The sequence below is a fragment of the Hylaeus anthracinus genome, unplaced genomic scaffold, assembly GCF_026225885.1.
Source record: "Hylaeus anthracinus isolate JK02 unplaced genomic scaffold, UHH_iyHylAnth1.0_haploid 2, whole genome shotgun sequence".
NCBI lineage: Eukaryota > Metazoa > Arthropoda > Insecta > Hymenoptera > Colletidae > Hylaeus > Hylaeus anthracinus.
This window is the reverse complement of record NW_026534838.1, coordinates 1,525,827-1,550,496: the sequence shown is the minus strand read 5'-3', so window position 1 is coordinate 1,550,496 and position 24,670 is coordinate 1,525,827. Positions and strand designations below refer to the sequence as shown.

Genomic DNA, 24,670 nt, shown 5'->3' with positions numbered 1-24,670 from the left:
TAGTCCACCAACTGATGGAAACATAATGAGAAAGAATCATATAAGTGTAGTAAATCGATGTTACACATAGTAATGCGATATGGGGAAAAGAGAGCCCCATGCGATGTAATAAAACAAGCAAGCGATGACAGCGTAGAGAATTGTAATAATGGAGCATCACATAGTAGTGTAATAAGGATGTAATATTTTTCCTTATCACTTTAAATAAATACGCAAAGACAGCGACGTCAATCGTCCGTTGATTGTATTATTGATGGCTACCAATGTAGTCCACGAACTGATGCACTGCCTTGGGAAGACAGAGGTTAAGGAGAATTATCAGAGAGGATTTTGTTGATAATTTGGAGCGAAGTTAGCAGAGCTTGGAGTAGTAAGGTTAGGTCTGGGATGATTAATACTTTGTCTCATTATTGACGATTGTAATCTACGAACTGATGGACTGCCTTGTGTAAGGATTCTGCTGCGCACGTAGATTATACAACGTATAGGCACTATCTCGAGGCGAATGTAATCCGATACGCGCGGCGAGCACGACGCGCCGAAAAACGTTTGACGATCGCAAACCGTTGGCGATGCCATTCGAGTATCGGACGCCGAAGAAAGTACACGTGCCTTTACTTTACGCAATTCAGTTTTACTTTCCTTTACGTTCACTCCTGATTCCGGTACACTTTGGAAGATAAAGGTTAAGTAAGGAGAATTCTCAGGAAGGATTTTTCTGATAATTTGAAGCGAAGTTAGCAGTTTGGAGTAGTAAGGCTAGGTCTGGGATGATTGATACTTTGGCTCATTATTGAGGAATGTAGTCCACGAACTGGTGGACTGACATGGGAAGACAGAGGTTAGGTAGCGAGAATTCTCAGGGAGGATTGTTTTGATAGTTTGAAGCAAAGTTAGCAGAGCTTGGAATAGTAGGGTTAGGTCTGGGATAATTGATACTTTGGATCATTATGAACGAATGTAGTCTACGACAGTGATGGGCAAAACCCTAGGCTTCGAATAAATCTGAAGTTTGCTGATGTGTTTGTCTCGTTTCCTCTTTTGGAAAATATTCAGGAGAGGAAACGAGACAAACATATCGGCAAACTTCAGATTTATTCGAAGCCTAGGGTTTTGCCTATCACTGTTCTCATTGAATATGAAGGGTTATTTGGCCCATGGAAGACATTTTTGTGTTCTATTTTAGCCGAGATATCGAAGTTTTTCATATATATTGGCCTGTGACACTTAAACTATTGAACCGATTGGAAAACAGTATAAGAAGAAATTGTTGTAAATTTGATTACCTTTAATATGGTACCTTGCGCGACCCAATCGGACGTTTCTAACTCGAGATATGGCCTAAAATGTGAAGGTATCTCCGAGATAAACATATCGGCAAACTTCAGATTTATTCGAAATCTAGGCTTTTACCCATCACTGTTCTCATTGAATGTGAAGGGTTATTCGGCCCGTGTAAGTTGGCAACATTGTCCTTTTGTTTTGCTGTCTCTCCCGTACTTCCCCTTGCTCTCGTGGCGTTGCTTCACTGTGCGAGTTTTCAATACGTAGTATAATACGTTTATTTTACTTTATTTCCTCAATGTATAGTTATGTCTATTCCTTAGTGATCTAATTAAATTTCCATATGGTTATGTTGCCTCCTTTTAATAACCCTAACAGAATATTGAGTCGTCTCAAAAGTTTCTTTCGTTTTATTAACGCATTCGCGACCGCTGATTCACGTCGCTTCAAATTCTATTCCTGGTTATGAAAAAATCACGAAAATCTATTTATTTTATTCACTGCGTATTGTTGGAAAGATAATCCTTGCGTAACTTGTGGCGGATAAGTCCCTAGATCGGACCGCAGCGCTATAGGTTAGTTAGCTAGTAAGTTTTTGTTACTTAGTTGGTAAGTTTAGTTTAAAGTGGCGTCCCCTCTGCTTTTTGTAACAGACAAAGAAGAGCTTGATTCTTCCTCATTCAAAGAAACGCGTCTGAACGTGTCGCATAGACAACATAGAAAATAAAGTATAATTCTCCGAAAACAAAACTCGTAGCTCTCTGTTTCTTGGTAGACACCTAAGCTCTCCCCACAAACTCTCTCTGTACACGCCATCTAGCGTCCATTAACGCGATCTAGCGTCCCTACCAACGTCTCGCATGAACACAACGTCGTGTTACCAACAAAATCCGAACGAACTTTTTGGCCAGCCTAGTAACAGTGATGGGGAAAATCCTAGGTTTCGAATAAATCTGAAGTTTGCCGATATGTTTGTCTCGTTTCCTCTTTTGAACATTTTCCAGAGAAAGAAACGAGACAAACACACATCGGCAAACTTCAGATTTATTCAAAATCTAGGGTTTTGCCCATCACTGTTAGTAATATAATACAGGTTATACAAAAAATAAATCTGCGATTATTCCTGCGATATATTTAAAGGTTATAAAAACCATGGAACCACAGATTCGTAACAGAAAGTTGTCTTTGAAATATAGTCGGAGTGAAGAACTATAAATTATAATTACAACCGGTATGAAATACCACGCCAGTGGTTGTCAAATTCGCGTATCTAGTTGACGATAAATCGCCCTCTAATCTGTTTTCTAATGCGTTTCGTGAAATATGTTTGAATACTTCCGCGGCTTATTACCGAGGGAAATAAACGCCAGAAATGAAATACGACTGGCAATGAAGATTATTCAAAGGTTTGTGCAAGGGGAGCTCGAGTGTGTGATTTTAGGCGCTATATTTAAATCTCGAACTATTATGCAATCGTAATCATGGTTAACGAGGTACAGTTATAGTTAAATAAATCTATTTCATGTATTCTCACGACGCATAGTAAAACGCCTCGTAATAATTTCATTCAACTAAACTAGAACTCTTATAAAATAAAATGAAACTTTGCTACGAAACAAATATACAATTTTATGAATATTTAACCCTTTGCGCTCGAGTGGCGCTTCTAGGGCGACATATGTAATTTAAAAGTGACTCTTTCAACGTACAGTTTTAATTTTACTGATATCACAATACAGCTAATTATAAATTGTAATAATAAATCATTGAGTCAGGAATGTTTTTCTAAGTAGAGTTTTTTGGTTTTACAGAAATTTATTATAAAAATGGACCGGATTTGATTCTATAGAACAATGCCTCGAGCGCAAAGGGTTAATTGCTATTACAGTCGAAGATTAGTACGAGAATACAAATTTAAAGTTGCAAAAAACTTAAAGAAAACCAAAAACCGGTATATCAAATAAAACAAAACAACTTCGTTTAAAATATTCAACTCTATTTTCTGAAATTTAAAAGTCGTGTATTTCTTAATTCGCCGCCATCAATTTCATCCATATCGCGACACTTTCTATCGCCGAATAAATAAACGAACGCAGAGCAGTCGTCGTTTTCGTAAAATATTTCGCGCATTTAAAATGTAAACAGAGCGACATAATATTTTTACGCGAGCAGTTTCGACGTCTAAATCGTTGCGACATCTAAATTAAAGTAAACGTCGGAGTGCAGACGAGGCTGCCGATAGACGGTAATTTGCATTATCGTTTGATAAATTCAAGCACAAATGCTATCCGTTCGCACTGGCATGCGCGATAAACACCGTATTTACAGCTACTGCGCTTACTGTGACACCTCTTTTCTACGATCAGTGGTTAGTGTTCCAGACGAGCAGTGGTTAAAACTTTGCCGTTGCATAAAAAGAAACTTATGTCGTCGTAAATAATTATAAAATGGGGTGTTTCCATTATTTACTATTTTAGTGTCGTCTATAAATATCCAAGCAGTTAAGTTCTCCAGAAACAAATTATTTTATCCGTAGATTATATGTCAGGATTCCATTTGTTTTAATTTACAGTTTAATGCGTGTGACTCTGTTTTGTTTATTCTTGTATTGCGTTGTCACTATATTCAAAGCCACGATTTAAATCCCGCGCGATTATTGCGAGAAACTCGACCGCCATCTGTTCGGAGACACGCGCAACTTTAATTGGTTCATACAAACATGCCTAAAATACTCGTTTTGTATGCGATAAATAGGTTTTATTTGTCTAAAAATAATGCGGTCTATTAATTATTATCGTAGAAAGCTTTTGTGTTCCTTTTTATATACGTATATTTTTACGTGTTTGAGTTTATGTTCGTTTTGAAGCGTGTTTTATGCGCGGTTTGAGGTTATCTTTAGAAATTAGTACATAACCTCAAAATAAAATTCATTTGAAAGAAATTTGTCCTTTATATTATACTCAGTTTCATTCTTAATTTTGTCTACGTTGAAAAGAGAGGTGATTAAATATTTATCTTGCATACATAATCCTATATTATGAAACAAGAACGTCAAATTAAATCAAATTACATAAAAACAAAACAAACTCTTTCCTAACCCATATACTTTCTTGGCGCTATAAACAATAAAGCACTGTAAATATAGCACACTAAAAGCAAGCAAACTCTGTTTGATTAAAAAAAAAGCGAGCATGAAAATCGATGTATGTCGATGGTATAATTTTACGATCGAACGAAGATCGCGGAGTGGTCTGAGCGGGCTTCCGTCTTCTCGAAATTTTACCTCGAAACCGGTAAAAACAAGGGTCCCTCGAACGTTTCCCAACCGGTTGGGAAAATAAGAAGAACGTCCTGCGCGGCGTACACGATAGCGCGGATAAGCTTACAGATGAGCTTTCCTTCTTTTTGCTCGGTCCCGGCGGGTACAGCCAGATGTAAATGCGCATGGAAAAGGGTTGAGATTTACGGCCACCCTGAAAGGTCTCAACTGTGTGCGGATAAGATTTAAGAAGAGAGAAAAGGAGCAGGAGACCGACGACATACATACGTACACGGTAAGAACGCTGGGGAATTTGACCTGAATTATAATCAAGAGTAACGAACGTCGTAAGGAGTAAGGTTCGAGTAGTTTGAGTTTGAAATTAGTTTTACGGGATGGGTGAAGGTAGTGATTAATTCCAAATTCAATTATTTGAGTAGATTTAATTGGAGTAATTGAATTTTAAGTTCAATTATCTTGGATAATTTAGGAAGGATTCTACCCAGGGTGGATAAAGGTAATAATAATTTTAAATTCAATTATTTTATCTCATTAGAGTAATTGAATTTCAAGTTCAATTATCTTGGATGATTTAAGAGGAATTCAATTCTATATTCAATTACTTGGATTATACGTCGTAATTCAATCACCACTGCGAAATAATACTGGATCCACCACAAGCTACATTATCCAAAATTCAAAAAATTGAAATCCACCCAAATAAAATCATTCCCTCCATTAAACAATCCATAAAAAACAACTATAAAAAGTCCAAACAAATTTATCCACGTATCCACATCACAGCAAGACTATACACCACAAAAATCTAAATTTATAATCATTCCGAATTCTCGAAGATGACTCAAAGCCGGACACGAAAAACTCACCACGTAATTATGCAAACGGCGGAGAGGGAATAATTATCACGGTGCGTCCCGCCAGCGGCAGTAACGTCACCGAGTACAAAGTAACGTGACAAATGACCGAGGGCTTCCAGGCGACGCAAAAATTGATCATTTCCAGCGTATCGTCTCCGGGCAACACTATACACGCATGAGACCCGCGACCACCATGAAGATCCCGAGGAGGCCTGCGGATAAGGTCAAGACGTCGGAGAATCGGGAACAAGAGGAGGTGGCGGGGGATGGGGTCGGAGAGGGGGGTGCGAGGGGAAGCAGAAGGAGGACAGGAGTCGCGAAGGCAGAGGCAAGGGCAAGTTCGGCCAGGATCAAAGAGATTCGAAAGAGAGGAGAGTGTCGGCGGCGTCCCATTAGCTCCCAGAGACGACAACCACCTCGTATCTTCGTGGCGCTGGCTGTGCGCCGATACACCGATGCACCGATGCGCCTCAATACTCCTCCGGCTCTTATAAATATGGAACGCTCGGATTTATGACATTACGGGGGGCAACCCTGCGCCCTGTCCTTCTCAAACGAACACGTCAACGACATACGGCGTGAATCGCAAAGGTTATCAAGGTTGGGAATGTTGGGTTAGGTTGAGTAAGGGAGGAGGATCAATTTTGGGGAGTTCGATGTGAATGAGAATTGATTTAGGTGAAGGAGATAGCAGTTTGTTTTAGTTTACTTCAGTTTACTTCACTTTGTTTCAGTTTGAAGAGTTTCTTTCAGTTTACTTCAGTTTGTTTCAGTTTGAAGAGTTAGTTTCAATTTACTTGAGATTGTCTCACTTTGCAGAGTTAGTTTCAGTTTACTTCAGATTGTTTCATTGTGCAGTGAAGTTCCAGTGTACTTCACTTTAAAGAGTTAGTTTTAGTTTACTTCAGTTTTGCTTCAGTTTTCTTTAGTTCGTTACAATTTTATACAGTTATGTTCAATTTTCTATCGTTCAGATCAGTTTTCTTCAATTTTGCCTCCAGTTGAAGCGATCTTTGTTTTCTTCAATTTTCTCTTCAGTTAAAAAATATTGTTTTGTGTTTGTCAGTTTTCTTGAGTTTTGTTCAGCTTAATTTAATTTTGCACAGTTTTACTCAATTTTGGTTAGTAGTCTACTGTCTCTTTTTCATTTTATTCCACCATATTGGAGCCACCATGTTAAATTTCTAAATTTCGAGTTCAGGTTTAGAATCAAGGACTTCAAATAGTCTTGTGTACCAAGTTTCATGGAAACCGTTCGAAAGGAACGGTTTTGTTTAGTTTTCTATTGTCTCTTTTTCATTTTGTTCCGCCATATTGGAGCCACCATGTTGAATTTCTAAATTTTGACTGCTTGAAAGGGTCAAACGATTAAGGATAATTTAGCCCCTGATAAGGGTGACTGTCGACAAGAACGTTATCCATACAGTACGAAGTAAACCAAGATTATATAAACTTTCATTCAATGTTATAACATGCACACTAAGAATTTTAATGCTATAAAACTATACACTAAACAATTGGAAGAATTTGCTCTAAAAAAATTGATTATAAAAATAGAGTCTTCACTCCAAAATTTCATCCAATGTATCCAAAATTTGTTATACATCAACAGCGATGTAAACAAAGAAACCACACTATCCAGTGAGAATTTCAATTCTATATTAGAAAACTCTGATTCCATTATGATGTATAAATTCAACATTTTTACATCGAGGTATACGCTAAATTTCTGTAACATGATGCAAGAACATGTGTGTATAATTCTATTTTACATTTCTATTTCCTTTTCCATCACTTCAACTCACTCAACCTTCCGCCGCAATACAGACATCGAATAAATAAACAAACATCAGCATAAACACACAGCTGTCGCGTAAATGAAAACGACACGCTTCAAATATAAATCGAACGACCTTCGGCGTCGTTTGTGGAAAACCTGCCGCCTAAGTCAAGGAATGCCTCGCGCGTTTCTAAAATCTTATCGGTCGGCTCGTTGACAAAGTAAATTGAGAGTTTAGCGATTACCCGGCGGCGCAGTGTGAATTGCATTTAGGAAAAATGACATTTCAGGCAGGTTTCGCGATACGCGTTTGTAACGAGTGTGGACGATAAAAATTTCGCGCTGCATCGACAATGGTAATTTCTGGAAACCATGAATAATGCATGGAACTCCGCGACTCGTCGACTTGAATATTATGGCTGTTCGAGAGGAATCGAAAAACTTCAAACGATTCATATTTGTGCATCCTTGCTGTTAGGGATATTAATAATTAAAAATTAATTAATTCCTGGGATCTATGTATTAATGAGACTCGATATGACAGGATAACAATTTGTTATTTTGGAAAGAAGGAGGAAATTTATTAAAATTAACATTGTTATGGTTGTTCGAAAGGAATCTAAAAACTTCAAATGATTCAATGTTTGTGCATACTTGTCGTTAGAGATATTAATCAGACTCGACACGACAGGATAACAATTTGTTATTTGGAAAGGGGGTGGTATTTTATTAAAATCCGAATTTTTAACTCGTTTTTTCATGGATCGACCTCGACTTTGTATGTTGGTGAAAATTTGTGTTATCTATGATATTTAGGGAGGATTGATTGGCAGCCAGGCTGGATCCTGGGACACTTGAAAGGATAACGCTGAGGAGGGATGGGATCACGACGGAAGAAAAAAAGTGTGAAAAGAGAGAAGATTTTATAGTAGCTCGCTACTGACGAAATCTGTGTGGCGAATCATCGTCAGTCTTAATGTCATCCAGCATGCTCTTTTATGGGTTTATTTATTTTATTTGTCGAATTATTCCCTTTTCTTTTGTGCGACTTGTGAGTTAGTAGGAGTTTTGTAAGATATTTAGTAAGATATTTAAAAAATTTTAAAGTTTTGCTACTGTTAAATTTATATTGTGTTAAATTAGAGGTTTAATAATTATATGCTAACATTTTACATACAACTGCAATTTATTTTAAACTTGAAAACTAAAAATAATAGACAGATATCAGTGTCCATCGTAAGATATTTTTAAATTTAAAAGTTTTGCTATTTTCAAATTTACTATATATTGTGTTAGATTACAGATTTAATAATTATATGATAACATTTGACACACAACTGCAATCCATTTTAAACTTGAAAATATAAACATAATTGCCAGATAAGTGACCATTATAAGATGTTTTTAGATTTACAAGTTTTACTATTGTCAAATTTATATTGTGTTAGATTATAGATTTAATAATTATATGCTAACATTTGATGATAATATTTGACACACAACTGCATAATACGCAATCTATTTTAATCTCGATGATTGCCTCAAATTCAGCTATTTCCGTCCGTCTAATTAAAATTCATCCAATTCAAAGCGCGCCTTTGATGAAATTTTACTGTCGCATAATTATTCATCCTCTCCTCCTTGTTCCTTATTTCTCCGCGAGATATGTCGACGTGTAAATTAAATTTTATTGACTACCAACACTGCTCCCAGCGGTGATACATTAGTGAAAGTTGATCAAACCACACTCCGGTCGTGTATTTTGAAACAACAGTATTAGAGACCCGCTTCGAACAATAAATTAGGGCATCTTCGTTGCTGCGCCCGAAAAACTCTTGAGAAACGTGCTTTGCTTTTACATTTTTAGAACACCGAGTGTGCGTCTGTCAGAAGGCGAAAGAAAGACAGAGAAAGAAGGCGTTCTCAGAAGTAACGCGAGGTGTATTAGAGAATCAAGTTAGATTTGGAGTTCCAGAATAAAATAATGTTTTCCAACATGTTTTCCACGTGCAAGAAGAAGGCCAGAAGTAACGCAAGGTACTAGACAATCAAGTTAGACTCGGAGTTCTGGAATAACATAATGTTTTCCAACGAACCTAAACCTAATGCTTTCCAATTTGTATCGTTTTAAAAAAGAGTGACGCATAATGGCAACGCGGGACAAATTATGGCGAAGACAGTGTTGGAATATGGTATACTAGGTTGTCCCATAAGTTCCCGGATACTTGATCTTTGAATTCATTAAAATTCTTTGTGATATTTGATCCAAATCGGAATTGAACAATTGGCAGAAAAATGGATGAAAATGTTCAGAAGCGATGGCATTTATTTTGAAGAATAATTATTGTTCGATTATAATGTTATTATAAAATGATTTATTAGTAACAAGTGTCCGGGAACTTCTGGGACAACCCAGTAAGTTTTAAGCAACTTTTAATTATTTTCCTCCATTTCTTTCCATTCTGCAATCGGATGCTTCGATATGGAGTCTAGTAGCGCCAAAAATGCGTTAAAAGGAAAATTTTGTTTAGTAGGAAATAAAAACAGAAATTAATAAAAATAAATAGTGTACATTGTTTATTTGGATCTAAACTTTACAAAAAATGTTATGTCACTTTATTTTTCCAAAAATTACTATCTATAAAAAATCACGTGATCCACAACACTTTTTTTCTTTTAGCGCATTTTTGGCGCTGCTATCGCATGACCAATTTTCAATTCAGTATATCTCTGGAATTAGGCTGTTGCGCAACTAACCAAAACGAGTAAATTTGACTCGAAAAGTTCTTTTCTTTCATTTAATAAAACTGACATTGCTTGGAAACTGCATTACTAATATTTAATCTCGAGTTTAGAGGTTACGTTCGCGTCACGGTTATTAAGTTAAGTTATTATATTAAGAACGCGGAGACTTCGATGCTCGCTCGCTGAACTCTACTGGGTCGATTAAATCGTAACTCTCCGTTATATACAAAATCACCCCTCGAAATTTTCTGTAATCATGAAACGAACGCTTTCCAGCACATATGAAGCTGCTGAAATAAATTCTATTAAAATAAGTTATAGAGAAATCACGGACACACAGAGATGAAATTTCACGCAAGCTTTATAGCAGAGGACATTTTGCGAAGATAGTGATAATTCCAAATTTAATTATTTGATTAGATTTAATTGGAGTAATTGAATTTCAAGTTCAATTACCTTGAAGAATCTAGAAAAGATTCCACCCAGGATGGATGATGGTAAATAATAACTCTAAATTCAATTATTTGATCTAATTGGAGTAATTGAATTTCAAGTTCAATTACCTTGGACAATTTAGGAAGAATTCCACTTAGGATGGATGAAGCTAATAATAATTCCAATTTCAATTATTTAATTTAATTACAGTAATTGAATTTTAAGTTCAATTACCTTGGGCAATTTAGGAAGGATTCTACTTAGAATGGATGAAGGTAATAATAATTCCAATTTCAATTATTTAATCTAATTACTGTAATTGAATTTTAAGTTTAATTACCTTGGACAATTTAGGAAGAATTCCACTTAGGATGGATGAAGGTAATAATAATTCCAAATTCAATTATTTTATTTCATCGGAGTAATTGAATTTGAAATTCAATTACCTTGGACAACCTTACTCCTCTCAAGTTTCTGAAATCATGAAACGAACGCTTTCGACCAAATCTGAAGCTGCTGAAATAAATTCCATTCGAATTGCACGGGTGCACCAAACGTTATAGGGAGATCACGGACACACAGACACGAAATTTTACGCGAGCTTTATGGCAGGGGACATTTTGCTCCCATTTGAAAAAAGGAACCGGCACACCGAGGCCCCGATTGAGACGCGTTTCGCTTTATAATCCACGCTTCCGAGAAGCGCGTACTCATGTAAAACGATGGATAACCCTTGACGGTAGGACGACGGGCATAAAAAATCCTGAATTTAGAGCAGGTAGATAAGACGGAGAAGAGGCGTACAAGAGTAAAAAAAAGAAAGAAAAAGAAAAACGGAACATAAATAGAGTAAGAGGACGAGAGTGAAGCCAGAAAAGATACCGTAACGTGGAGGGGGAGAGGACGAGGGATCTTAGGTAGCGTGTTGCCGTAAAAGAGCGACGAAAAAGAAGCCACGAATAAGAATGTTTGATTAGCAGCTCGGTAACCGTATATCGGGTATCATAATATACATATCTGCCTACCAACGTCGCGCATTCGTCACAGGAACCTCAGCTACGTTACACTAGACAAACAAGGAGTAATAAATCGTCAATCGTCAACGCAATATCAAGACTCAATTCCCTGAAAGAAGGACAAACATTCAGGGATCAAAAAATCAGGGAGAAGAGTTAAAAAGAATTGTATCTTGTTTAGAAGGGACAAAAATTTCCACAGAAATAGAAGGAAGAGTTAGAGTTAAGAAGAGACACTATAAGTTGCTAAAACGTTCTAATATACGTTTAATGCTGAATAGCGTTTATGATTATTTGATAGATGTTAGAATTAGGTATTTTAATCATAAGGCATTGCGTATTTGTTTTAATTATATTATGAGTCGTGTTTGTATATAAATGATGGACATGTAACTCGCAGTGGTCGGTAGTAGCTTACAAGCTGATGCAAGAATAAAGAAAGAAAGAAAGAAAGAAAGAAAGAAATGTAGTTAAAAGAGTCGAATGAGACGCGGTAATGTAATAACCACATGTTTAGCATGTTTATATGAAAAATTGGTATTTGATTAGTAAGAGTCTTATTGAAGTAAAAGTTTTGGAAGATTCTAAGGGTCTACAATAGAAATTTCATTGAGAATATCAGAGATGGCCATCTTTTTAAGAAGTGGTGAGGGCCATGTGCCTCTTAGACAGGGAATTGTCGTTGCTAGTAACAAATAACCGGAAATAGATAGAAATAAATATCGATAGGTTTAATGATTTTAATGTAAAATATTTAATATTCTCTTTAATATTCTCTTTTATCCATGTTATTACAGAAAATTCAGTTTCGATGAAAACGAGGTTATATCATTGTTGTAACTGTAATAAATAGAATTTTACAACTTTTTGTGCCATTTTTAATTTTATATTTTTATATGTTTTTGCACAAATTCTAAGATTATATTTTTTCATATGTATATGTACATATATTGTTTATATTATATTTTTTGGGTTATGAAAAAAATCACAATCATAAATGGGGTCAATGAAAAAAGTTTAAGAAGCCCTGTGTCAGAGCATCTCAAAGATCATCTATATGTGACGTTAGGTCCTGGCCATGACACTTACAGAAACGAGTAGACGAAAATTGCTATTTTATTAATAAATCTCTTACTCCAAAATTCAAAGAGCCTAAAATAAAATTTTATTGAGAATATCAAAAATGGCTACCTTTAACGAAGGTGTGAGGGCCATGCGCCTCTTAGACAGAGAATTCTGGCAGCTAGTAACAAATTACTCCAAAGATAGCCATTTTTTTACGAATTGGAAGAGACCATGCGCCTCTTAGACAGGGAATATTCTATGCTAGTAACAAATAACTGGAAGTGGATACAAATAACTATCAGTAGTTTTTATGTTAAAGGTAACAAATAAAATAAAATTTCATTAACAATAAAACTTCATTAACAATATCAACTATATTCCCTACCACTTCGTTAAATTGAACCACGCGCCTCTTAAACACGGAATTTCCACTTCTACCACCAAACAATCATCCTACCCTAAAAGAAGACCCCACACAAACTCATCAATAATTTATTTATCCCCAAATCGAGTACACCTATCCTCCCAACGTCAAAAGACCCCGTAAACCCTCATACTGCATCTAGAGATCTAGGAGGATTGCTCACCCAGCGTCCCTCGAACCGAAGACAGAGCCGAACGCATTCTTCGAAAGTCAAAAAATCAGGGAGAAGAGTTAAAAGTGTCGGATAAGACGCGCCAAGGCAAGGCGGAAACGCGGGGCAGAGCAGAGGAATAAGGAGGGACGAAAGAAGGGAAGGGAAGAGTGAGGAGGGAGGGAGAGAGCAGAAAACAAGGAGATACGTTAGGAGCGGTGGTTGCAGCGGCGCAGAAGGACGAGGAAAAGAAAACGGCGCCGTGGACTGTGTCGAGGATGTCTGGTTGGCAGTTCAGAGGCGCCGACCTGGTGTCCCACGGCGTTCGTTTGGTATTTCATTAACACCTCCGCTAATTATTTCCCTTTTTTTGTGTGACCCGGGCCGGTTTCGTAGCTGGATCGGGAATGCACCTTACAAGTTGCGAGTCCGGGGTCCGGGTACCTCGAGCCACGGCTAAGGATGCCCCGTGTACGCCATGGATGTAAAATGCGTCCGTTGAATATCATTTATAAACGCGCGTGTGTCTACCTTCTAGCAGCGGGTAATCCCGGACCCCTCATTTTCGAGTTTAATGGTCAAAGACGTTCTGCCATGGGTCATTGTTTAAAATTCTCGCGAGAGTTCCGAAGAGCCTCTTAGACGGGATAGAACCGTCTGGAACTCCAAATCTAACTTGATTCTCTAGTACACCTCGCGTTACTTCTGAGAACGGCTTCTTTCTCTGTCTTTCTTAGACCCTTTTAGATGTGCCTTTGTTACTTTTTGGTTTATGCGTCAACGTTCTTGGATGAAGACGCGTTTCATGGAAAGTACTTTTGGTATTATCTTGTAATTTTGTTCGTGTGTCAATGATAAGTTTATCTATGTGCACTCAAAGTTTTAGAGAACACGAAGGTTGAGCGGAGATATTTATCTTGGATGTGTTCAACGACGACGACTTTAAGAGAAGCTTTGACTATTGTGGAATTAAGTAGAACGAGTGAAGTGGGATGGAAAAATTCTTTTCCATTTTGCGATAGGATGGTTATGTATGAAGATATGATGGGTTTAAGATTTAGGTGTGTAGATACAGCGATCAGCTGATCGATGTACAAATGGCGCTCCTGTCGCATGGCCAATTTTCAATTGAGTATATCTCTTGTAATCAAGCTGATGTACAATGAACCGAAATTAATAAATTCGACTCGAAAAGTTCTTTTCCATTTTGCAATCTAATACTTTTATATAGAAATACGAGAAATTTAAGCTCTCGAGTGTATAGACACAGCGATCAGCTGATCGATGTACAAATGGCGCTGCTGTCTCAAGACTAATTTTCAATTAAGTATATCTCTTTAATCAAGCTTCGTATTGCAAAATTTGAATTTCTCAATTTCGAGTTCAGATTTGGGATCAAGGACTTCAAATAGTCTTGTATGCCACGTTTCATGGAAGCAGTTCGAAAGGAACGGTTTTGTTTACTTTTCTACTGTCTCTTTTTCATTTTGTTCCACCATATTGGATCCACCATGTTAAATTTCTAAATTTCGAATTCAGGTTTGGAATCAAGGACTTCAAATACTCTTGTGTACCAGGTTTCTTGGGAACCTTTCGAAAGGAACAGTTTTGTTTAGTTTTCTACTGGCTCTTTTTAATTTTATTCCGCCATATTGGATCCATCATGTTGAATTTCTAAATTTCGAGTTCAGATTTGGAATCAAGGACTTCAAATACTCTCGTTTGCCAAGTTTCATGGAAACCGTTCCTTTTATATAGAAATGCAAGGAATTTAAGCTCTTGAATGTATAGACGCAGCGATCGGCTGATCAATCCACAAATGGCGCTGCTGTCGCAAGACCAATTTTCAATCGAGTACATCTCTTTAATCAAGCTTCGTATTACAAAATGCTAAAGTACATTTCCATTTCTTTTCACCTAAAGAATCACTTCTCGGTATTTATATGAATCCTTCGAAGTGGACAGCAGGAATGATCTAAACTACCGTTCGAGGGAGGTTGTGTACCCGTCAGTAATATTTACGCAGCAGTCAACGCACAAAGAGGGGTATGGTAATAAGATGCAGCTTAAAATGCACGCAAGTACAAATGTCTTGAGATGGAACAGGTGTACCGATGATATCTCCTGATGGGAGTTAATTGAAGCGACGTGAAATGATAATGGTAAAGTTGCTACATAATTCTTCTTGCTACTTGCCCCGCACTTTTCATTCGTCCATTTCACGATTCGTTATAGCGATTAACTTGTGTTGCATGCTACATCGCGAATTACTTTATCGCGTCTTACAATCCGCTAGTGCAACCGTAATTAGAAATGGTATAATAAAGGATTTATTACTCCTTCCTTATATTATTCCTTGTTATTCTCTTATTACCACTGTAAAATATTTCCAACCTTTCAAGAACACTTGCAATTGATTCGTTTTTCATATTTGGCTGTATGTATGTTACCACTGCGTAATGCTCTTTTAAACAAAAGTTAAAACAGTAAATGTCTGCTGTCAAAATTATTCAAATAATAAATAGATTGATATTTTTTTAAATTTAATTTGGAAAATCAGACTTCTAAGGGTTAATTAGAAACATTATAATAAACGATTTATTACAATAGAATATGGTTTGTTTTTAATATTTAGCTGTGCATATGTTACCACTGCACAATGTTCTTTTGAACACAAGTTAAAAATGTGAACTTTTAAATTTAGCTCACACTTGATTTAAATTTAGTATTTGTAATATTTATTATCAATATTTACTAGCTGTTGCCAATTCCTTGTAAGACCATCGGAAAATGAAATTTCAATTCTAGATAATGGCATCAAAGCCTTTGACGTACAAATATTTAGAATAACTGGCGACCAATAAAAAACGATGTGCATTGAAATTGTCTCTCTGCTGTAAAATATTGAAAGGACAAATTTGAAGGTACAATCACAAATTGTAAAAGTAGTATAAAATTAAATTCCCACGGTCCTATGTCGAGGGAGGTTCGACATAAGCATACCGAAATCAGAAAATTCGCATTGCAAAGAATTAAGAAAACGGACGTTTTCCAGTTTTGGGGTGACAGGACTTTTCATTAAGGAACCAGAGAAATTTATTTCGAAGGTGAGGCACCAAGGAAAATAAATCTGTATAGGATTCGTGAATTTGCTAAGATTAAAAAATTAAATACTAAAACAAATGTTGGATTCTATAATTTGTAGAGGAAATACGTTCAAATGTCATTAAAGACTGCAATATATCCGGGGCGGACAGTGGAGCAGTGTGTAGTGTAGTAGACTACCACGCTTGAGAATCGGGTTCGAATCCCCGCGAGTCCAACTCGGTTTTTCTTGATTGGGTTAGGGTTGGCTAACAAAAATATGAAGTATGAAAAAAAACCCTAACTCGCAAAAATAACGAATAAGATAAGTGCAATAGCAAATAAAGGTGTTTGAGTTCGAAGTCAGATGACAAAATCGTTGTTATTATCCTTCCATCCAACTACAACATATCCAAATTCCATCAAAATCTGAGATGTCAGAAATTATCCGATTTCGTGTGTAATGACTCAGTTGTTTCGTCACAAAATTTGAACCTCGTAGAAATTTCCACGCGAGATTATCCTCTCTATTGTCCTCCATATTTCTTTCCTTCGCAAGCCAAGAAGATCGCCAACCAAACCGAGTTCAACGTGCCGATTTAAACCATCCCCGATCCCCGTCACGTGCGTTACCACGAGGCACCAGGACGCGGCTCCGGAGAAGTTTTCCCGGAATAATAAGGCAAGGACTGATAACGCATCCGAACGAAAGCTGGCGTCGCGACGGAGCAACGAGCTCCTGCACGCAAACCGGGCGCCTCCCGTATCCGTGGAGGCCGATACAGCACCGTGGCCGGCACTAAATTTAGGATGTATGCTTAAATGAACGAAAGGTCGTCCTTAGATATCCCCGGCCGAAATTTATGTAGGTGTTGCCCGTGGCTTTTATCAGTCCGGCTGGCATTCCTTTGCGTCCACCCGGCGCCCCGGTGTCGCCCGAGAGCAGGTTCTAATTCGTGTGACCGCGGCTCGGTTCCTCGAATCGGCTCTCTCCCACCCTGCTCGATCGCGGAAAGGTTGTATTTATACATTGACGCGCGACCTGGACGAAATGATCACCCGTTACGTCGATTTGAAACAGGGCTGGGATCGGTGAAAATGGCGGGAGACTCTGAACTGGACTCCGGGGATGGTGGACTGTGCATTTGAAGCACTCGTGGCCTTTCTGGACACTTTTTGACATCTCAGATTTTGACGGAATTTGGATATGTTGTAGTCGGATAGAAGAACAGTAACAGCGATTTTGTCATCTGACTTCAAACTCAAACACTCTTAGGTCGATCGCACACGGTCGCAATCGATTTGAAATTAGTGTTGCAAACCGTTTGCGCTCTTTGTTTTGCCTACAACACGAGTGCTGAGTGTTTGGATAATTCGTGCATATTTGTGTGAGAGGGAATTTTAACACCAATGTTGTCGATATTTTATTTATTACGTGTTTCTGCTGAGATTGGTCGACATGAGTGGTCTCTAGAGACAGATTTTTTAATATTGGAAATATTACATATTGGAAATATATGTCTATAAATTTATAAATTTATCCAATCTTAATATTTAATATTGGAAAATAATTTATATGGTAGTGAATTCAATATTAGATGAAATAATTGTATACAATTTGTATATTGTGCATGAGATATGTATACATTTTTAAAATGGCCATTTGGTATGAGTGTGGTAGGTTTGGTCTGTTAATGTTAATTTGTTATGTTGATGTGAGATATATTTTGATATCTTAGGAAGATTGTCCAGGAATGTAATGGTACTCGAGCAAGTTGGTGCATGAGGAAAATAGTAAAATGCTTGATGCTCATGTAAAATGGCACCTGAGTAAAAGGGAAGGATCGACACAGACTTCATTGCCACTAGGTTTGATAGATATCAATATTGACCGCAATATAGATTGTCTGCGTGTAATTATAAAAAAAATTAAATTAAGAAATTTATAAACTATACATGAGAATATTTGTGGTGGTCATTTCTACAGGACCTGAGTAAAATGGTACTCAAGACAAATTGGAAATATGTTTGCCAGGAGTGTCGGACTATGTTATGCTATTATCAGCAGTAGAAGTGGTTTTTCTCGAAAGAAGCAATCGAAAAATGGTACCTAACTCATATAAAATGGTACTTTAGTAAAATGGTACTCGAGACAAAGTAGAAATCTCTTTTCCAGGAGTCTCAAATTATGTTAAATCACCATTATTAACAATAGAAATGTTTTCTTTTGAAGAAGGCAATTCGAGAAATGGCACCTAACTCATATAAAATGGTACTTGAGTAAAATGATACTCGAGACAAATTGGAAATCTCTTTGCTTCGACTAGCAGATTACGTTAAATCACTATTATTAACAGTAGAGACTTTTTTTCGAAGGAAGCAATCGAAAAATGGCACCTAACTCATATAAAATGGCACTATAAAATCACCATTATTAATAATAAGAATGTTTTCTTTGAAAGAAGCCCAATCGAAAAATGGTACCTATCTCAAATAAAATGGCTCCTGAGTAAAATGGTACTCGAAACAAATCCCTTTTCCAGCAGCCCCAGACTACATTAAACCACCATTATCAACACCAGGAATGTTTTCTTCAAAAGAAGTCCTCTCAAAAAATATCCTCTACCTCGTATAAAATAATACCCTTGTAAAATAATTCTCCAAACAAAGTGAAAGTCTCTTTTCCAACATCTCCAGACTATATTACACCATTATAATTACAAACGCTTTCTTCAAAGACCAATTGAATGGTACTCATCTCTCAACAAAAAGAACCACGAAGCAATCACTGCAAACCCAATCGTATACGTGTTTCACTTTTTCCCAGATAAAATTCTCTATTTAAGAAAGGAGGTTGCTCGCGAGGCGACTGTGTAGGAACACCGATCGAAAAAACTGGCGCTTTCTTGTCCACCTGGTTAACACGTCGGCTGCATAGTTATGCACTGTTGAATCCTCGACGTGGAGTGAAGCAGAGGGGATAAATCGCAGTCGGAACACGTAACGATTAGGATCGGTTCGAGCGGAAAGATTCGCGCTGGTCCACCCACGTCGCGCTTATAAATATTGAAAGGAAAATTTGTACTCGCGTCCCTACTTTGTTCGAAGTCAATACGAGAGAATTCCCTAGCCTTTGAAGTCTATTCCATTCCACTTTCGAGAACGTTTGATCGCGAATAACTTATTCTATATAAAATATTATTTATTTGTAATATTTCGTCGAGGCACTTAATTTTTACTAAATTAAGATTATTAGATTCTCCGGAGATTCTCGTTCACGCCGACTATAATATTTTAATTACAATTTGCACATAGTCCACGGCGCATAAAATGAAGAGGTTAAAGTGGTTTTAATGTTACGCTCGCGGAGGTTAAAACACTTTTGCAATAACGAAATTATGGCTTTTGAAAAGTAGCTTTAGACTGCGATTCGAGGGTAATGAAATCCAAGCAAGAATGTAATAAAATGTTAACGAATACTATGAAACGTTTTACTATCGAACGTTAACTTTTAAGCGGATATTGAAAATAGAATGTAACATTGCTGATATCGCTTTATAATTTAGCTAATTCATTAATTTAGCTAGTTTCATGTGAGCAGAGAATTCGTTCAAAATTGAAATGCAAATACCATCGAACGGATTGGTATTTCGTTTATTAAAATTGATTGTTTAACGTCTTTATTGCGCAAAGCATGCGATATGTGAGAGGAAGGAATTTGCTAATGCTCACGTAAGATTATTATTTAATAGGAAATAATCTACCAGAAGCTCCTTTTGGAAAAGCTATTTTATTCATCATTAATGAATTGGTAATTAATGAATCGATAGGAGTGTTTAGTTTGTTAGCATAGTGTCTCAAAAATAACGAGTTTCCATTTTTATTAATTCAAGTACTGTCTCATAAATATTCGTACCTTCTATGTCAATTAAAGAAATCATTCTAAATTAAATAACAGTGAAGTTTATTCGTGTACATATTAATAATGAAATATTTATTTGAAAATATCAGGGTTATAATTTGATTTAGACGGATTTTTTAAATAGAAACAGGAGATACGAATATTTATGGGAATTACTGTACGTGATTAGGAAGATGCATACTTATGAGATAATCTAATACGTCTCTTTTATCAATGAGTAATTATGATAAATACCTATGATGGACAATTTCTTTTGGAAAGAAAGTTGTGGATTCATCAATGTTAAGTCGACTTACCTAAAACAAAAAGAAGAAATCGAGTTAGTGTCGAAGAACAACAATATTGGCTTCATGTTAAGTATCTTATAATTAGACTGCGAGTTTTATGCATTTATGTCACACAATATTTAGAATACATACGTAATGTATGTTAAACACATTTTACAATGATTATAATAATATTCTTACTTTACTTCGGATAAGTGTTGTTAGAATTACAGCCGAATACCGCGAGGCGCAATGTCTGAATACCTGTTCGAAACTAATCGACAATGTCAAACCGAGCCAGAGAAACATTATGAGGTAAACACGGGCTAAATACAATAATATAAGAAATTAGTTCGACGATTTAGCAAGGCTAACGTGTCGAAGACTTCGATTTAACATTGAATTTACCACGGATCGCTCAAATGATCGTTTTCTAACTAATGTGTATAGTTCTTGTTCATAACATATAAATTATGTAGAATTTATTGTTTTAATTTAGTATTTCATGTATTATAGGTTTAGTATCACGTGAAATATTTTCTAAATAATTGAAGAAAGTGTCTTTACGACCTGCCATTTAATCTTGTACAAATAGTAAATTTAAATTTGTAAAAATAGTTACAAATGAACACGTTGATAGGTTTCACGATAAATTGTATGGTTATTCTGTATGTTTAAATGAAGCTAGGTCCTGGCCATGACACGTACAGAAACAAGTAGACGAAATATTGCTATTTGATTACTAAGACTCTGACTGAAGAATTTTGAAAAATTCCAAGGGCCTATAATAAAATTTCATTGAGAATATCAAAGATGGCCATCTTTTTATGAAGTGGTGGATACCACGCGCCTCTTAGACAGGGGACAATACATTTTCAACTTTGAATGCCTCAGATATCAAAGCTTTATTTACTCAAACTTCCGTAAACCTAGCATTAATGAGCTTATGCACAGTGCTTTAGTATCTTGGAATTACTCAAATATGGGCTAGTGGTATTTGGATTTGAGCTCGCGTCTCTTAGACAGGGTATAATGGATTCTAAACTTTTAATGCTTGAGATATTAAAGGTTTAGTTACTCAAACCTCCGTAAACCTCCATTAATGAGCTTATGCACATCGTTTTAGAGTTTTCGAATGACACCAAAATTAAGTTAGTGGCCTGGGCCTGAGCTTGCGCCTCTTAGACAGGGTAAAATGCAATTTCTACTTTGAATACTTGGGATATCAAAGGTTTAGTTTCACAGCAGTTTCACTCTCGACGTTGCATCGTTACATAGTGGCATTCGATGAGGGGTTTCCTGATTCTCCTAAGAAATTAGCGTCGTAGACAAGAAGCAGACCTTGACGAAGGCTCATCGACCAGTACTCCGACACGGTTTTACAACTGACGGTTATCGTTGGGGGCCATTTGGCCGGCTTTCGGGAGAACGATGTCCAGAAGACCCCATGAGACTCCCGTCACAGCCACGACCTTCTTCGCGACGATTGTAAACCGAGCTTTCCGGGGCCCTAACGCCGGCGCCAGGCTTCGGGTTTACGATACGGAATCGATATGGTCCCCGTCATTAGTTCGGTTTAACGAGCCCGGACCACTGTTCTTCCGATTCGTACCGTTGTCCGTCTAGGCCCGCTATAAGCCTAAACCCACATTCAAGCTCGCCCTGAAATTGCTCTTCCTCGATTGTCAACTAACTATTCTCGATTTCGAATTATTGCGAGGGGGAGCACCGAGACTTGTGTTTTTAGGAATTGACTGGGTTTGGAGAGCAAAAATGTGAAATGGAATCTTTTTGAAGAAAAGAGTCTGGAGAAATGAGTGGAAGGATTTGGAATAAGTAACTCTTTAATATTTCAGGGGTTATTCAACGGGAAATCGAATGTTAAATGGAATAGCCTCGCAGGCTTTAGTGATGCTTAAATGTGTTTTCAAGGATTTTTCAAAATTTTAGAAATTATGGATTTCATAGGTGTATGATAGTAGGTTGTTTTCAAGGTATTTCTGTTTAAAAAAATTGCAGCTTTTGATATAATAGACGGAGGAGAATGAGCCATTAGGAGATATTGTTCATTGGTGCTTGAAAATTCATTATACCCTGTCTAAAAGACGCGAGCTCAAATCCAAATACCACCAGCTCATCTTTGAGTAATTTCAAGATTCTAAAGCACTATGCATGATGTGATCAACGCTGGGTTTACGAAAGTTTGAGTACCCAACCCTTTAGTATCCCAAGCATTAAAAGTAGAAAATGTATTGTATCCTGTCTAAGAGGCGCAAGATCAGGTCCAAATGCCACTAGTCTATCTTTGTGTAATTCTAAGACTCTAAACCACTGTGCATAACCTCATTAACACTAAGTTTACATAGCTTCGAAATATTTCCACTGTTCTTTTCTTTTTATTTGACGTTCACTTTCTAACAACTTTTGCCCGTCTCTTTACATAAATAAAATTCAACATTCCCACCAGCACATATAACTGATTTCTGTAACATTCCTAATGAAACTCAGAATGGCTAAAAATAATAATCCTCCGTTACCTGATTTTATGTATCTCAAATGAACTATTTCAAATAAACCTGCGTCTCTTATACAGGATTCACAGTCTATTTTTCTCCACTCACACCAGCAATGGAAACGACCATGCAGCTCCATTTTGGAGTAACGTATGTGCAATCTTTGAAAATCTAGGAACAGCACGAATCGCATGATTAATAGCGGAACGGTAAAATCGTTCGCTATTAATCGGCGATTTCGGTGACGACGTTTTCGGCGTTTTCAGTGACGTAATTCAGATATGGAAAAACACGATATTCACTGACTCTGTGATGCGTAATCAGTCGACACACACGGTTATCAGCGATCGAAAACATCCTTCGAGTATTACTAATGCCGAAAAATAAATCAGTGCTTTCCATAGATCAAAGGCACGCCGCTCCGTAGGAGAAGAGCGTTCCTCGTATCGAGGGCCCGATAACATCGTTTGTTATCGGCACGACGAATTGACTAACTGTACGATAACTGACAGGAACCTCGTCATCGATTTCGAACCCTCGTCACGATTAACTTTTCATTCTCTCCATTCAGAACAAATTTGATTTCGGTATTTCCTCCGCCATTCGCGAACTTTGAGGTTAGGTTTTAACTGCAACGTTTTCAGCCACACCTCGCCACTTACTCGTTCGCGTATTTTATTTGTACTCGCAATTATCACGTACCGAGGCGTCTGTTCTTTTAAATGCCCGTGATAGAGACGTTTAGTTGTAAATTGATATAGTACTTTAATTTTTCACGAGTGTTTTCATAGCAGATAGAATTCAATATTCCGTAACAATGGTAAAATTAATAGAAGTGTTTTGTTATCGTAATAGAGTCAACAGTGTCAACTTAAACTCTTATCGATAATTTTTTCTAATCGACCGCATCGCTTTCAATTATTCCCATTTACTTGAACCGTACGAAAAGCATTCTATTAACAGTTGGAAGTGAGATAATATCTGCTTTACGTCTATTAAGTAAATGAATACTGAAACGATATTTTATTTATTTATTTATTTATTTATTTATTTATTTATGAACCGGCACGAACTTCTCAGTAAATATTACTAGAGTACTAAGATGTTTTAAAATTTAATCACAAATATAATTCGTTCCCTTGATGAATTGATTTATCGGACGCCACGAAGAAAATTGATTCTCCTGGATACTAATGGCTTTCGAAATCGCACGGAGAAGACAAATTATCGTGTTATTCGTCGGGTTTCGTCACCTCGTCAGACAATTTCATTCGATACAGACGCCATCGTGTCCGAAAGAAGACAGGATTATGTGCGAGAATTATTGACGCGCCGACAAAGCAGCGAACTTTCTAAAAGAATTCGACGAAAATTTTTCCTTGAGGCTACTACACGAAAAACTTGCGTGTACAATAATAAATTTAAACGGTGTATATAAGTTAATCACAGAAGTGTTTAAAATATTAAAATTAGGTGGTTGAAATTCTATAAAATTTAAATAGTAGATATTATAAAATAAAACATGAAATTCTGCATTTTGAGATTGAATATTAAAGAATATTGCAGGGTTGTTTAATATAATTAAATTATAGTTATAATTTTACTCTTGGGGGTACCAAATTCCACGCAAACTGACTCAAACAAATTTTAGTTTATAGGTAGGTGTAGGTACAACGCCGTGGTCGTTTGAAGAAAATTTGACGAAAGCATTGATTAATATGATAATAAAAATTCATTTTTATTCACTCATTAAAGCATTGAAATTAGGTGGTCTAAATTTTCTAAAATTCAAGTACTAGATGTTAAGACAAAATGTGGAATTAAAAATGCATTTTAAAATGGAATATT

The 24,670-nt window shown here is 36.7% G+C and overlaps 1 protein-coding gene across 2 annotated transcripts in view; it reads right to left on the bottom strand.

Moving 5' to 3' along the window:
* Positions 1-24,670, bottom strand: part of LOC128892952 (insulin gene enhancer protein ISL-1) — a 64,935-nt gene that overhangs the window by 25,706 nt on the left and 14,559 nt on the right. Inside the window, exons 1-2 of one of the 2 annotated variants that reach the window (XM_054153634.1) lie at positions 20,511-20,576; positions 20,278-20,339 (exon numbers count right to left, since the gene is read on the bottom strand). The exons of the other annotated variant lie outside the window; for it this stretch is intronic. Of the exons in view, the coding sequence (XP_054009609.1) occupies positions 20,278-20,320 (43 nt within the window). The 5' untranslated portion in view covers positions 20,321-20,339; positions 20,511-20,576. Of the gene's footprint in view, positions 1-20,277; positions 20,340-20,510; positions 20,577-24,670 lie in introns of those variants that run through there. 2 annotated transcript variants of the gene reach the window in all.